The following is a 15,401-nucleotide window of genomic DNA, read 5'->3' as shown; positions in this document are numbered from 1 at the left end:
GTGGTCCCTGTGTGGGTGGATGTCTCCGGCTCCACACTGAATCACCTGCTCATCAGCGCCATCTTTGATGATACTGCCACATTAAGTAATTCCATGAAAAATGTATGCACATTTGTGTATGTGTTTAAAGCCAGTGCCCAGAGCTTAGCCTGAAGGTTGGCACAGCTCTAGTGACAGGTGCTCTTTAACCCTTTGCCCACTATTGATTTACTCATTTAATAGCTTTAGGCATACAAGCTGCATAAAGGGCAAAAGAGGCAATCACTTCGTTTTTCCTTGTAATTGATTGCCCCTTTAAAAAAACGTCCGGGTTCGGCCAGAGTCCCACACAATGGCCAAACTCGGGCGGCATGTCATCCTGCCCATATGCTTTCTTAAACTGTACTTACGATAGGTTGAGAGAACTTCATGACTAGCGCACAAGGGGGTAATTCAGACCTGATCGCTGCTGTGCGTTTTCGCACAGCGGGCGATCAGATCTAAACTGCGTATGCACTGCAATGCGCCGGCGTGTCAGACGGCTGCACCGGGCATCGGTGCATAGTTGCGGGATGGTGCGAAAAAAGTGATCGCTCAGGCGATCGCAAGGTGATTGACAGGAAGAAGACGTTTGTGGGTGGCAACTGACCATTTTACAGGAGTGTCCGGAAAAACGCATAAGGGACCAGGCGTTTTCAGAGAGGGTGTCTGACATCAGCTCCGCCCCGATCACCAGAATCACATCGTAGCAGCAGAGTAAGTCCTGGGTTGAGCAGAGACTGCAGAAATTGATGTTTGTGCAGCTCTGCTACAAATGTGAACGCACACTTACACAGAGCTAATACCCTCCCCCTGTAGGCGGCAACTATCTGATCGCAGGGCTGCAAAAAGAGCACCCTAGCGATCAGGTCTGAATTACCCCCAAAGTGTTAAAGTATTATTATAATACAATTAATCTTTTAACACTCCAGGGACTAATGATTAATTGCTGTGTATTATTCCATCACATTTAATAACTGAAGGCACATCTGTTCTTCAGAGTACAGCGCTTGATATTTGGCTTTAATGTTACACTTGGTAGTGTGTAGGCGGATGAGTAATACAGTGTGTAGCAAACATTCTGCCCGTCTCATTTCTCTTTTTTGTATCTGTGTTGCTGAATGTTTATTATAGACAGATTCTTTATTATTCAAAACAGTTTCTTTCGTTATATATAAATGTTTACAGAATGCTAACCACGTGTTATGTTTAATTCACACCAGCTAGCAGAATTTACAAATACCTCAGTTACTTTGGGGAAAACATTTGCACTTTCTTGTTAGGGTCTCCTGCCCTGTGCTGCCACGTCGTCATGGCAACCGGGAGACAAGTGCTAGCGGAGTGACCTGAGCGCAGCTGATACTCCGGTTCGGGTCTTTTGCTGTGCAGTGGTTATAGGCTCTGTGCATGGCAGGGGATCCGGTGCTGGTTTTTGTGCTCAGTCTGTGAGGTCTGAGTGGGGCGTGGACAGCACCTGCTTTATAAGGCCTCTTCTCAGGGTAAGCAGATGCTGCTGAATCTTTGTTGGTTAGTCAGTTTCTGAAAGTTAGCCAGTACTGTGTAGCTTTGTATTTGTTTGTTGCTTACTGCAATTAGGCCTGGGGATTTGGTATTACACTCTGCCAATCCAGACCTAGCAGTAAGACTGGAGTCAGTCGTTTAGCTTGCTGGGGTTCTGTTACTACTCTGTGAACTTAGCAAGTTTGCGGCTGTATTCTAAGACTTGCCTGTCTAATCCTGTCTCACTGTGCAAGGTGTCAGGGGTCAGTTTAGTGGCAGTAAGCTGAACCTGTGCACTGCAAGTGAGAATTAGGATTGTGGAGACTCTCCTTGTGTCTATCATTCCATCTCTGACCAAGGAGTTTACTGCCACACCCGTTGGTAACCCTTTAGGGTTTTGCTGTTGCCCTTAGCAACAGCATTTCGGGTTCTCTACGTATTAAAACACAACATCTTGCTTTTCCCATCTGAGCAGTTCTAATACAAGGGAGATACCCAGTTCCTTAGCCTCTGGGCTTCTCTGTTCACTTTGTGTGTATTTTGTTACCCTATCACCTTCTGTGTACGTTATGTCATATTCCCCAGTCTGTCTGTAAGTCCATTTGTTTTGCATAACAGTTCAAACACCAGTACATTCCTGCAGGCACTGGAGTGCATAACAGTCCTGACACCAGTACTTTCCTGCAGGCACTGGTGTGCATAACATTTCTTAAGCAGGTTCAAATCACTGCTTTGTGCTGAAGCAGAGTTTCCTGTAATGGTGCTCTAATTGCAGGCATAAATGCGTTCACTGATACCAGTTCACTGGCACTAGCACCAATTGCATATGCACACATCACATACACTTACACCATGCTATTATCCATTTGTTTAGCTTCCAAAATAGGCATACATTTATTCTTCAGTAAAGCTTAAACAGCCTCTGTAACTTTTATGGATCTCCCACCAAGTTTGCCTTTGTTCCCAATCCCTTTGTAACACTTGAATTTGCATCCAGCAAGGCCATAGGGATGGATGTGTGAGCATTTCTGTCTCCCAGGGAGCAGGACTGTGAGAGTCACACAGTCGCTGCCCAACGGCACTTCATCTGGCTAGCAGGGTGCCACGGCCAGTAGCGCTGCTTTAGTACCTCTCAGAGTGCCTCTGCAGTGTGTAGAGCTGTCTGGAGAGTCCAGCCTGCTCGACACTGCCTCGGATCTCCTGCCGGCAGCCCCACCCTCTCCCATGAAACAATGGGTTGTGGGGTTGGGGCCGGTACAGGGCATCCAGAAAACTTAATCTAGGGGTCTAATCTTGATCATCTAATGTTTAGTCGTGTTTTGGAATTGGCCTCTTAAAAATCCTCTTAAGCTTAAGTAGTAGGAGACATGGGTGACAACGTCCCTGAGGTTCAGGCTAAAATGTTTGCAGTACTATCAATTGGAAATTGTTCTTAAACTATTGACACTGTGCTCCAAAACACCTCACCTTATTGCTGAAGGACATGTGGGTCTGTGGGCACTCTCCCTCATGTGTGGTGGTCCTCTTTTAGGTACATCTCCTGATTAAAAATGTTACTAGAACACGAGTGCCAGACAACCTCTCCTCCTCCCTACTGTTAATCAAAATTCCAGACACACCCAGAAACTCATCATACACACACAAAGTACCACTAAATGGAAAATTGAACGGTATTGGAAACAACAGGAACCCCCCCCCCCACCCCTTCCCTCCACCTTCATTGTTATCTATTGTGAATAGAGCCTGGCAAGTTTAATGCATGGAGAATATTTCCAGTATCCTCCACATGGGATGTAGTTATGTGAGTGGCGGTCAGGAGACCACCGGTCGCAATACCTCCACCCTGCCCCCTCGCTATCCCGACGGTCGGCATGCTGACCAACAGGGACTATTCCCACTCGTGGGTGTCCACGACCCCCATAGAGTGGGAATAGATCCTATGGCGAGCTTATTGCGCTCACACCCCTCCCCGCCACAGCCGGCATTCTGCATACCACTCCCCTCCACACTACTTTTAATAAATGTGCTATTCTTTGGAATCCATGGACTACCCACTATGGAGTTTTGCACCCCCTGATAACTCCCCTTGTGTTGTTCCTCTCTGTATGTCCTCATACCCTTCTCTCTTTCTGCTTTTCACTACTTGTGTAAATGTGTTCCATCTGGTTTTGTTGCTCACACAACAGGGAGTTAAAGGCCCCCTGCTCCTGACCTCTAACACCACAGTATGCTCACTCGTAGCACTTGGTGGAAAGAGATGTGGTTCGGGGCAGGGGCTGGCTGAGCAGGGGGCAGGGTGCAATTTAAGTGTTCCAGGGCCATCTGACTGCAGATTCCCTGTGAAAAGCTGGACCGCTTGCTTGAGTCTGCCCCTGGGGCTGAAAGCTGCCAGCCAGCCCCTGGTTCAGGGTGATTAAGTACATACAGGCATGGGGAAAGAAGGTACATGAAGGAGGTAATAGGTCAGGGTTTATCTGTGCAACAAATTGTGTAAAGGGCCTAATTCAGCATTGGTCACTTATCACACATCTACAACCCATTACACTGACATGAGGGGGGAAGCCCAGCACAGGGCAAGTCCGCCCCACATGCTGGGGTACCCCCCGCACAACGGCAGTGCTCTCGCATGTTTAGGGTTGCCCTCTGCCTACGCAGCCTAGCTGCTAAGGCAGACGATAACCCGCCATCTTTTGGTTCGCAGGCAGCCGCCGGCCGCCCCACAAATGGTCCGACTGTGTTGTTCAGACGCCCCCCCCAACGCTGCCCATGAAACACCGACGCGGTGCCCCCTCCCGCCCCGCCAATGCCTGTCTGTCAAACAAGCAGAGGCATTCGCACATGTGAGATGCCGTCACATCTCACTGTGTGCACGCGCAGTGCAGCTTCTGCGCGTGCGCACACTGTCGGTGCAGCATTCCATGCTGAATTAGGCTCATTATTACTTTTTTTGGAGTGGGGAGAAGGCAGCCTCTGATGGCCCCATGAATTACCTACTGGGAAATCTCCAAATGGAGCCTATGGCCTACTGGATCTTGGATTGATTGTGAGCTGTAATGTGACATTGGAATGGTTGGGGGCAGTAAATGATAGCAAGCTTTTTTTTACTGTAATATTCACTTTCTCCATTAGGAAGACTCTTTTGGGGCCAACATTTGGTTCTCCTGTGAGAAAAATGGAAGTGTTTTCTTCATGTGATCGGGATCCCAGTAACAGCTACCTGGCATATATTACAGATGATAAGGTATGATTTCTGATATATTTTGTTATGAATACTTTGGGCCTTATGTACATGAAGGAGCAAATACAGCTGAAGGGTCTGATTCAGAGTAACAATTCCAATGCAATCATCCTCCTGTGTTCTGAAGAGCAACTGCTGTCACCGCTGACGCCACTTAAACATCTACCCTATGCAGAGCCATATTTAGACCTCATGGGGCCGTAAGCAAGATATTAGTTTGGGTCCCCACTCCCTCAATTGCATGCAATTTCAATCTGCGTCTTTGTGCTGTTACAATCGAGATGCATGTACAGTAAGACTTGGATGCATATATAGACTGAAAACAATGACTGCTTGTGTCCAGTGCCACCACAGCGTACACCTCTGAATCAGCACTGCGCCCTATGGTGAGCAATGAAGTTTAGCTGGTATACTAGTACATAAACTGTGACATTACTCAAGTCTAAACTAAAACATGGCTACCTTGATGAGCCACTAAATATTTGTAAAAGCAATTACATCAAGACAATACAATCCGTATCTCTTCACCATAACAAAATTGTTTGGAATTACAATCATTAGGAAAATAAAGGAAAAAGTCAGCCAATAGTACAAGTAAAATGCAAGTTCAAAAGAATTGGTCCAGCTACGGCAGTGCTGCGGCTGCAGCATGGATGTATGTAATGGTAAATAGGTATTTATATTGCGGCATAGCTATGGCCGCCCGCTGTGTGTAGTTAAAAATAAATAGCATTGCTCGTACAGGCTGCGGCCCCCTTGTGGTAACATTCCCCCCCCCCCGCCCACTGCTCCCAGCCCTCAGGTCAGCTATCCGGAACTCCTGATTTCCCCGTGTGCAGTGACGTCGCACTCGGCTACGCACGATGCTGCTGAATCCTCCCCTTCTCTCCTCCCCGCCTGCCCTGTGCCTCTGCTGTGAGGAGCGGACGTTTTGGGCTTTGAAACTAGGCTTCTGAAAGGAGCTGATAAATGACTTCTTGACTCATTGGTTAGAACAATATTAATAGAATTATATGTTTAATATGCAAAACATTGTAAAAACAACAATGGCATTAATCAATAAAATGAATCTCGCAGAACACAAACACCCTGGATAGGCAGTGTCTTATGCAATTTCGTACATCGTTAGTAGAGAAGTGTCCATTCCTAGGACTGCTACTTATTAAAAAGGAGGTTTAGCAGTTCATGGAAAAGTATTTCTGTATAAATAGGACAAGTCCAGTAGCCTATGGCAATCCTTGGTATGGACACTCCTCTACTAATGCTGTTCGAAATTGCATAAGACACTCACATGGCATTATTGTGTATGTATGGATATGGAGATATGCAAGCAAACATTGAATCCATCCCATTGCCCTGCTGATCATCCAGAAACACAGATAAAACTACAGTACCATGTGGAATATCAAATTCTAACATAGAGTATCATCAAAAATCCCTACTACAGATTTCCCCAAGAAGTCCCAGAGGACTACTAGCAGGGAGAGGTGGGAGATAGATGGATCGGTCCTAGACTGATCCATGCAGTACGATTTGTAAAGTTGGGAAGGAAGGACCAGTCAACAGGCAGTTGGGGTGGTGGGTAACTAGAGGGAGGGGTGCTGTCAGTCACATCGTGGGGAGGCTCTGCTCGTCTTTCTGAGTGCTTACTGGATGGCTGGCGCAGGGAACTTTTGGTGGCTTGAGCAAGGTGCAGGGAAAGCAGGCCCCATAGCTACAGCACCCATTGCAGTAACGCCCTGCTCTGGCATGAGACACTATTCGGCACAGGGAAGCCTTCCATTTCCACTAGTGGAGAAGCCTTCCACTGTGCCACGGCCATGTGTGAGTCACACATAGTGTGACAGTATCCCTGGCATTTGAACAATGGGCGGACGGCTTGTGGTGATGGGGGGGTGTACAGCACCCCAGTAGATCTTGTGGGCCTATTTTTATAGGGGGCCTGAAGCTGCAGCTAAAACTGCCCCATTGTTAATCCGGCCCTGAGTATAATATAACATATGTATAACATATAATTCAAGTACACAGTCTGGAACCTGATCCCTAAAGGAGGGTTTGGGCCCTCAGGCAGTGAGGACTGCCGGGGGTTACCCCTGTACCCCTGTGGGCCATTCCAAACCTGCTCCTAACCCTCAGCTCAGAATAGTATGCCACTCTGTCTGCCCACCAATGACATGCCCATGGGATGAGTCCCTATGTGCGAAATTCCAGTAACGCCTATTCAGCTGTCTGTGAGAAGCAACTAAGATGCATACGACTAAGATTCGCTCGTAGCTCTAAGTTGCATATATAGGTCACAACTCACAACACATGCGCAGTTTGCTAAAAATCAGAAGATGCGCCTTCTTTCCAAATTAAGTTCAACTCCTAATCGGGGCCAAAGATTGCAAATTTGCCCATTGAAAAATCATGTTGCGATGCAAGGATTTCAATTGCAAATTCCTACTGCATCCAAGACAACTACTGCCTGCTTTCATATGCTGATACAATTGCTGGGCAGATTTATCTTAGCAGTGCGAATTTACAGTTCAGCTGTGACATGACCCCTCTCAATTTCCCCGTCCCCTGGATTGGCCTAGATGCGCTGTTTCAACAGGGTCAACAATAAATTGACTATTGCTACTTTGTTGCTACTTTGTTTTAGATAAACTGTACCTAGCAGAGGAGTATGAAATCAGTTCCCACTAGTACAGAGGGGGGATGAAATTATCCTTTACTCTACACAGCATAGGACTTAAGAAAATAAGAAAAGATACTGAGAATGGTCGCCCAGATCATGAAACACTCTTTTAAGCGTACAAAGATATATATTTACTAAAATGTGGGTTTTTACATATGGAGATAGCATAGCAACCAATCAGGTTCTACCTGTTATCTTCTAGAAGGTGCTAGATAAATGATAAGTAGAATCTGATTGGTTGCTGTGGGCCACATCTCCACTTCTAAATATCCGTACTTTAGTAAATATACCCCAAAATCAGAGGAGACTGCTATTATCCATATTGATGTGCAGTAAGGGGTGCTTTATACCCTTACAATTCACATAAAACACTACTTACAGATACAGATATTATTTTCAGGCTTTTATACATCTGTTAACATCAGCATAGAAAATGTAAACAAACAGTGATATTTATGGATTTAATATACATATTGCCGCCCAACTCCACTACTCACATTTCCTTGTTTCAAGCACCCAGTGAATATCCTGTACATTCCCCCTTCCTCTCCCCCCAAGATACTGACAGGGACTCACTCTTTCACAGGGGGTCATTCAGATCTGATCGTGCACAGCAGGCAATCAGATCCGAACTGCGCATGCATATGCACTGCATTGCGCAGGCGCGACGGACGGCTGCAACGGGGATCACCGGTCAGCGATGGGATTGTGTGAAGGATACATTTGCACGAGCGTTCACAGGGAGATTGACAGGAAGAGGCCGTTTGTGGGTGGTAACCGACCGTTTTCAGGGAGTGTCCGTAAAAACGCAGGCGGGATCAAACGTTTTCAGGGAGGGTGTCTGACATCAAATCCAGTCCCGAACAGCCTGATGTGATTACAGCGGCTGAGTAAGTCCTGGACTGCGCAGATACTGCACAAAATCAGTTTGTGCAGCTCTGCTACACGTGATCGCGCACTTCAACAGCGAAAATACACTCCCCCTGTAGACGGCGACTATCTGATCGCAGGACTGCAAAAATTGCTGCCTAGCGATCAGATCTGAATGACCCCCACAGTTCAGAAAATTAATATGAAGTCTGTCACTATCTCTCATCAGTTCTGTTATCATGGGTCCTCTATGAGGATGGGTGATATGCTGGAACATTGTTTGTAGCTCTTACATTTGTTCTAATTAATACGGCGCAGTAATAACTAGTGGTTAATTGATCTGGTAAAGACGTGTCTAAAAGCCTGTATGTTTACATGCAAGCGTTGCAATGAGTGTGCATGATACTGTGTATACACACATACAGTACATATCAGAATCAGAATCGGCTTTATTGGCCAGGTGTACTCACGTACATTAGGAATTTTTTGTGGTACAATGCATCACCAAGCAGCAACATGAAGGGAGAATACATAGCATAAAAAGGGGGAAGAACGTAGCATACATTACATACATTACACGTATGAGTTCATACTGCACATTGCAACTGTACGATAGACTCGACTTATTAGACAAATTATAGATGTTAGACTTTTTATATATTGTTCAGCTGGTGGACAGCTAGTGGGAAGAGCTGTCCGCACCACCCTTTGCAGGCTCCGTCTGTCACTCTCATTGGCAGCTCCATACCAGACTGTGATTGAGGAACATAGGACTGATACTACGATCGCTGTGTAGAAGATGAGCAGCAGCTTCCGCGGGATGTTGAATTTCCTGTGTTGCCTCAGAAAGATCATCCACTGCTGGGCCTTCTTTATGACCGTGCGTATGTTGGGTCCTCATTTGAGGTCATGGGAAATTTTTGACCCTAGGAATTTGAAGGAGTCGACCCACGGAATGTGTGAATATATGTGATTTCGGGAGATCAGCATTGTGTCTGGGGCTTACCGAAGTGACCTAAGGCCTAATTCAGACCTGATCGCTGCAGCGATAATAGCCTGATGACCTTTCTGGAGTGCGCACGTGCACCCAGTGAGATGCAAAAGGCTCTCACTGCTGCGATCTCCTCTGCCTGATTAACAGGCAGAGGCTGTCGCGGGGCGGGAGGGGGTGTGCCAACGGCATTAAAACGCCGTTGGTGGGGCCCGGTCTGGACAATGCAGGCTTTCGTACCTATGCGGGGGAGGGGGGAAGGGCCTGACATGCGGGGCGGACTAGCCCAGTGCTGGGTATCCCCCCGAATGTCAGAGAAACTGATCGTAGATGTGCTATTTCCCGGAGTATATACTGCACCTGCGTTAGAGAGACCATATTATCCCTTTTACCTGAGACGCTCATGGATTACACAGGTTCTGTGGCTGGCTGACTTCAAGCTTACATTTCAGCTGGTTTTAATTAGCCACAGAACCTGTGTAATACATGAGCGCCCCAGGTAAAAGGGAAAATATGGTCACTCTACCTGTGTATAATGCCCACATGTACCCTTTGGGTCATACATTGTGTGTAACGCTGGCTCTGGTACTAGCCAGTGCCTCCTAAGCCATTTACCTCACAGCAGATCCCTGCTATAGATGTGTGCTCATACACCTATCCTTAATATGCCTCAATATGCCATGCCACGTCACAATACAGCACTGATTAATTTGACATGAATATGTATACGAAACACCATAGAACTTGGTGTGACAAAAAATAGCTGCTGCACTTCGTATACAGATTCAGACTCAGTCACGCACAGATATACAAGTGTCACATATAAATTTAACCAGCACGGCCTCAAGAAGTGGCTTGTTTTGGGGTAAAAAAGATACAAAAAAATAGTTGCACAGGACCAGGTGTGTCAAGAAGGGCTGTTTGGCGCAACTGTTGCAATAGTGTATGAGGGAACATGTGTACCATGAAAATATGTGTATCTTTTTTGTTCTGTTCAGTTTTTTTTCCCATTTGCATTTTACTTTCCTGTATTTAATTTGGTTCATGTTTGTAGCACTACAAGTTCTCTCAACACTTACAAGGTTTATTATTACTTCTAATAGCTTTTTATCATGTGGAAACTATTGTATACAGAAATTCTGATTTAAGTAATCTTCGCATTTTGTAAACCTTTAAGGGTGTATTTGTTTTTGCTACATGACTTGCACTTGTTACAAGGGGGGTGATATTCAGAAGTGGACGGAGGAGAGACATCAGGTGCAAGCGACCAATGTCTTTCCTCTGCACATGCATCCCAGACATCACCATCGGTGGATGCAGATCACAGTTGCATGGAGATCCATGCAATTCCGGTAGGCGTTCCTGGGCGGTGGCTGGGATTGGTGTGGTATCAGGGCCCACTGACCCAAGCAGCCAATTTTCTTGAACTGAAAGTCCAGTGTAGTTAGTAAAGATTACAGCAGGGCTGTACAGAGTAGGGGCACCCATCCCTGGTCCACGAAGTGGTCCCTGAACAGGATTCTGGCTCTAGCTCCCTCCAGTACTGGAAATGTAGTGAGTAGGGGTGTAGGAGAGAATTGGTGGGGGTATTGTAAATTGTGGTGCCAGAAAAAAAACAAGGGATGGGCACTGCATTGTCCAGTTACAGATCTGATTTACAGAGATAAAGCATATGCCCCGCTATCTTGCAATTAGTTTTGTTCTAACTTATGTGGTTGGGAGTTATTCCACAGCTTGCAACCCCCCTCCCAAAAAAAAACAAAGCCTACTGTGACAGAGACTATGACACCAGAGTGCGGAGTACAGTACTTTCCTCAGTCTAGCTTTGTTGACCTATGCATGTCTCCCCAGAATTGCTTTCTGGTCCCTGACATCAAAAGGTGTGGGGGAAGAGGTACAGTAGTAAGGAGCACCAACCCTGCTCTGTCACACCAGCACAGGATTATACAGTGGCCCTCCCTTCATGATGTCTTATATTTTTGCATATTCCTCACACTCATTTTACATTTTCAAACTAAATTGAATATAAGACAAAGACAACCTGAGTAAACATGAAATACAGTTTTAAATGATCATTTTCTGTACCAGTCCAGAGACTGAATTGCAGTCCAGTGTCTGGGAGGAAGATGGGGCACTAGAGAATAGTGCCATAGGCGTGCGCAGCACATTTTATTAGGGGGTTCACCGTCGGAGGGGTGTGTATAGCACCGCCTTTTGGGCGTGTCTTGCACCATCTATTGACGGTCAACGCAATATAAAATATCCACCCTTGTACCAATCCTAATAAAGCAGATACATTGTCAGATGTTATGGTGTGCACCAAACAAACACCCCTGATGGCACTCAGTGCAATTACACTGCTCCTCCCCAGCCTGGTCTGGCTCCCCCTCTCTTTCCCCTGCAAGCTGCAGCAGCTTACTTACAAGTCACTCACTGACACTGACAGTCGCAGACTAGTACTGCTGCTGCTGGAAAAACGAGTGACGTGTCAATGCTGCTGCCGACCACCTGCCAGTATTGAATTTGTCTTCCTAAAAGGAACGCTGGCTGCATGCTGCTCCTCATCAGTGGCTGGCGTTGGCATAGCATAGAAGGAGAGAGGTGGGCGTGTGGCGGGTGTGACGGGTGGGTGTGCGAGCAGCATGACGTAATCACGTCACATCACACTGTTTTTGTACATGGAGGTGGAGTCGGGAGTTTGAAAGCCGGTGGCAGTGGCACCCTTGATTAACCCAGGCGTCCGGTCAGTAATGCAGTCCTGACAGGGTGCAGCGCAGAGGGGACAGTAATCAGCCTGCTCGGCGATCGCTGCATCAGGCATGTGAGATCGGGGTGCCAGACATTAGGGGGTGCCTGTGCGCACCAGGCACCCCCCCTGCGCACACCTATGAATAGTGCAATAAAGGATGGTCAACAGCAGCCGGGTGTGGTATGCATAGAAGCAATAGAAGATGGTGAATGGCAGCTGAGGCATAGATCGAGGTCTGTACACGAATAGTAGATAATAGGATGCAGGATATAACAACAGGAACAATCTTACGGGCAGTTGCACAATAATCTGGCAAGGAAGACAGGAGCAGGTGAGGCTTATATAGGAAGTTAAGAGGGTGGAGCTAGGGCATACTGGAACATCAGTAGAACACAGAGTGAAGGCAGGAAACTGTCCAACAGTCAGCAGATCGCAATCTCCAGAGGGTTGTGTATATTTTCTCTTTGTGATCAGGACCAGGAAGTAACAGCACGAGAGGACAGTAGATAACTTCCGCCCTTACAGCACCTAAATGTTTTATCCATTCTCCGTTAGTGTGAGGTTATTTCGTTTTATCCATGCACCATTGGACCCTTGCGGGCACGCTTCAGGCTCGGTGTCTCGCTTCGATCGCCACAGGTTACTATTCTAAATAGTTTATGACATGGACCCAGGGGCTTATGGGAAAGGTCCTCCCTGTGAAGGGAAACTAGATGCTACCATCTCCAAAGGCGGAAACTCTGAGTTTAAATCCTGACAATTGAATTTATTGAAGGAAAAAAAGTTATCCAGCGCCTGTATCCTCCATGTGGAAAAAATTATTGCCCCCCTAAAGTTAATAACTGCAACCAGATGTTTGTGATAACTGGAGATCATTCTTTGAAATCACTGTGGAAGAATTATGGCCAACTGTTCTTTGCAGAATTGCTTACATTTGGCCACATTGGAGGGTTTTCGAGCATGAATTGCTGTTTAATGTCCTGCCACAGCATCTTAATTGGATTCAAGTCAGGACTTTTACTAGGCCACTCCAAACCCGTAATTTGTTTCTTTTAAGCCAGTGGTTCCCAAACTGGGTCCTCTGGGGGCGTCATCAGATGGTGGTTATTTAGCAAATCAATTATTATTGTCAATATGATAGGCAGAATCTGTGCTGGTGGCTGCCAATCATAAAACGTGGACAAACAGAAGCACAACACTGTCCACCACCCCATAACTGAACCCAAGAAAGATAGGTATGCACAGTCTACTTAATATTTTGTGTTGAATCTCTCAAGAAACTTTTGCTTAGTGGTGCCATGAAAAAAAAATGCTGATACTCTAGTGTGTCCCCCCCCCCCCCCCCTGCGCACACACCCATGGACTTCATTGTGCAACTCTCCCATGGATAACATTTTTTGTTTATTCTCTTTTTATTAACTTCTACGTATATATTAACTAAGGAGAACAAGGACTGCAGTGTCACGCTTGGCTTGGAATGAGGATCCGGCGACTGAGGTTTGCCTAAGGAAGCGGAAACTTGCGAGTGAAGAAGACGAGGAGGCTGGATGTAGTTCCTTCTCATGGAATAGGAGCACCTTGAGCATAGAAGAACACTGAAGATAACAAACTGAGATCTGTGGTTTGAAGGACGAGACTGAAGAACACTGAGAATAATGAACTGTGGGCTGTGAACTGCAGTTTAAAAGACGAGGTTGAAGAGCTGGAGACTGTGAGCTGTGGTTTGAAAGACGAGGCTGAAAAGCACTGAAGATAATGAATTAGAGACTGAGCTGTGGCTTGAAAGACGAGGCTGAAAAGCACTGAAAATAATGAACTGGAAACTGAGCTGTGGCTTGAAAGACGAGGCTGAAAAGCACTGAAGATAATGAGCCTGTGCTATTGGTTCAGGATTTTGGTCTCCAACATGGCAGCCCCTATATAGTAGATACAGTGTGCAGTACTACTGAACCAGGTCCCCGCTCCTGGACTCCCGGCAGTTGCCTCTTGTGCAGGCGAGCCCACCGCAGCAGCCTTCCTGCTACTGCGACTGAACCCGCTGCAGCAGCCTACTGAAAGTTGTGAACTGGAGAAGATTGTGAAAGCTCTTTTTAAAGAACAAAAGGCCTCCAAGGCCTCCAATGACCACTTGGCTGGAGCTGCTTCTTTTCTGGTTAAAGCTGTAATAGGGGCAATGATGGATGTATCATTTTTGATGAATTTCCTATAGAAGTTGGCAAAACCAAGAAAACGCTGAACCCCCTTTAGGGTGGTTGGCAACGACCAATCCCGAATTGCTTGGACTTTGGCAGGATCCATCTGAGGACACTTCAAAGGTACATTTTCCAATTTGCCGAACAATTGATTCCTCCTTAAATGACCTAGGACTTCCTTAACTTGATCACGATGGGTCTTAAGATCTCTGGAAAAGATTAAGCTGTCATCCAAGTATACCACCAAGCAGCTGTAGAGAAGATCCATGAAGATCTTGTTCACAAAATTTTGGACGACCGCTGGGGCATTACATAGGACGAAGGGCATTACCAGGTATTCGTAATGCCCATCATGAGTATTGAATGCGGTCTTCCATTCGTCTCCAGAGCGAGTGTGTATCAAATTATAAGCACCCTGCAGATCCAGCTTGGTGAACACTGTGGCTCCCTGTACTCGGTCACATAATTCTGGAATCAATGGCAAGGGGTATCTGTTGTTAACTGTAATCTCATTAAGACCACAACAGTCAATACAGGGTCGCAAACCCCCATCTCTCTTTTTAACAAAGAAAAACCCTGCCCTAGCCGGAGAGGAGGAAGGCCGAATAAACCCCTTGTCTAAGTTCTCTTGGATATGTTCGGACGTTGCTCGCGTCTCTGGGAGAGATAGGAGATAAGTCCGACCTCTGGGCGGGGTCTTGCCAGATATCAGATCAATAGGGCAGTCCCAATTTAGATGCGGGGGTAAAGTGTCGGCCCCTTGCTTGCTGAAGACATCCGAGAAAGATTGGTATTCCGTGGGAAGACTAGTGGTACTTAGAGTGCAAAGAGATCTTACTGTACACAGGCAATTTCGGAAACAGAATTCTCCCCAGGCGAGTACGTCCATAGTTTGCCAGTCTGTGTGAGGATTATGTCTCTGTAACCACGGTAATCCCAGGATTAGTTCATGAGAGGCTTTAGGAATTACAAGGAAAGATGTTCTCTGAGTGAAGAGCTCCAACCTTCATCTTAAGGGGTACTGTACGAAAGGAAATGATCCCTTCGGGAATAAAACTACCATCTACCGCAGTGACAGAAATAGCTTGATCCAGCTAGAGCGTCTGTATTCCAGACAGTTTGACTAGAGATGATGTAATGAAACTTTTGGCGGCTCCTGAGTC

At 46.4% G+C, this 15,401-nt stretch overlaps 1 protein-coding gene across 3 annotated transcripts in view; it reads left to right on the top strand.

Annotated features, from left to right (window-relative positions):
• Positions 1–15,401, top strand: part of CFAP251 (cilia and flagella associated protein 251) — a 263,063-nt gene that overhangs the window by 154,784 nt on the left and 92,878 nt on the right. For all 3 annotated transcript variants that reach the window (XM_063964473.1, XM_063964472.1, XM_063964474.1), the window contains one exon: positions 4,648–4,759. In XM_063964473.1, the coding sequence (XP_063820543.1) occupies positions 4,648–4,759 (112 nt within the window). The remainder of the gene's footprint in view (positions 1–4,647; positions 4,760–15,401) is intronic.

The sequence above is a fragment of the Pseudophryne corroboree genome, chromosome 1 (assembly GCF_028390025.1).
Source record: "Pseudophryne corroboree isolate aPseCor3 chromosome 1, aPseCor3.hap2, whole genome shotgun sequence".
Lineage (NCBI taxonomy): Eukaryota > Metazoa > Chordata > Amphibia > Anura > Myobatrachidae > Pseudophryne > Pseudophryne corroboree.
Note: the sequence above shows the minus strand (reverse complement) of the source record. Positions and strands in the feature narration are given on the sequence as shown.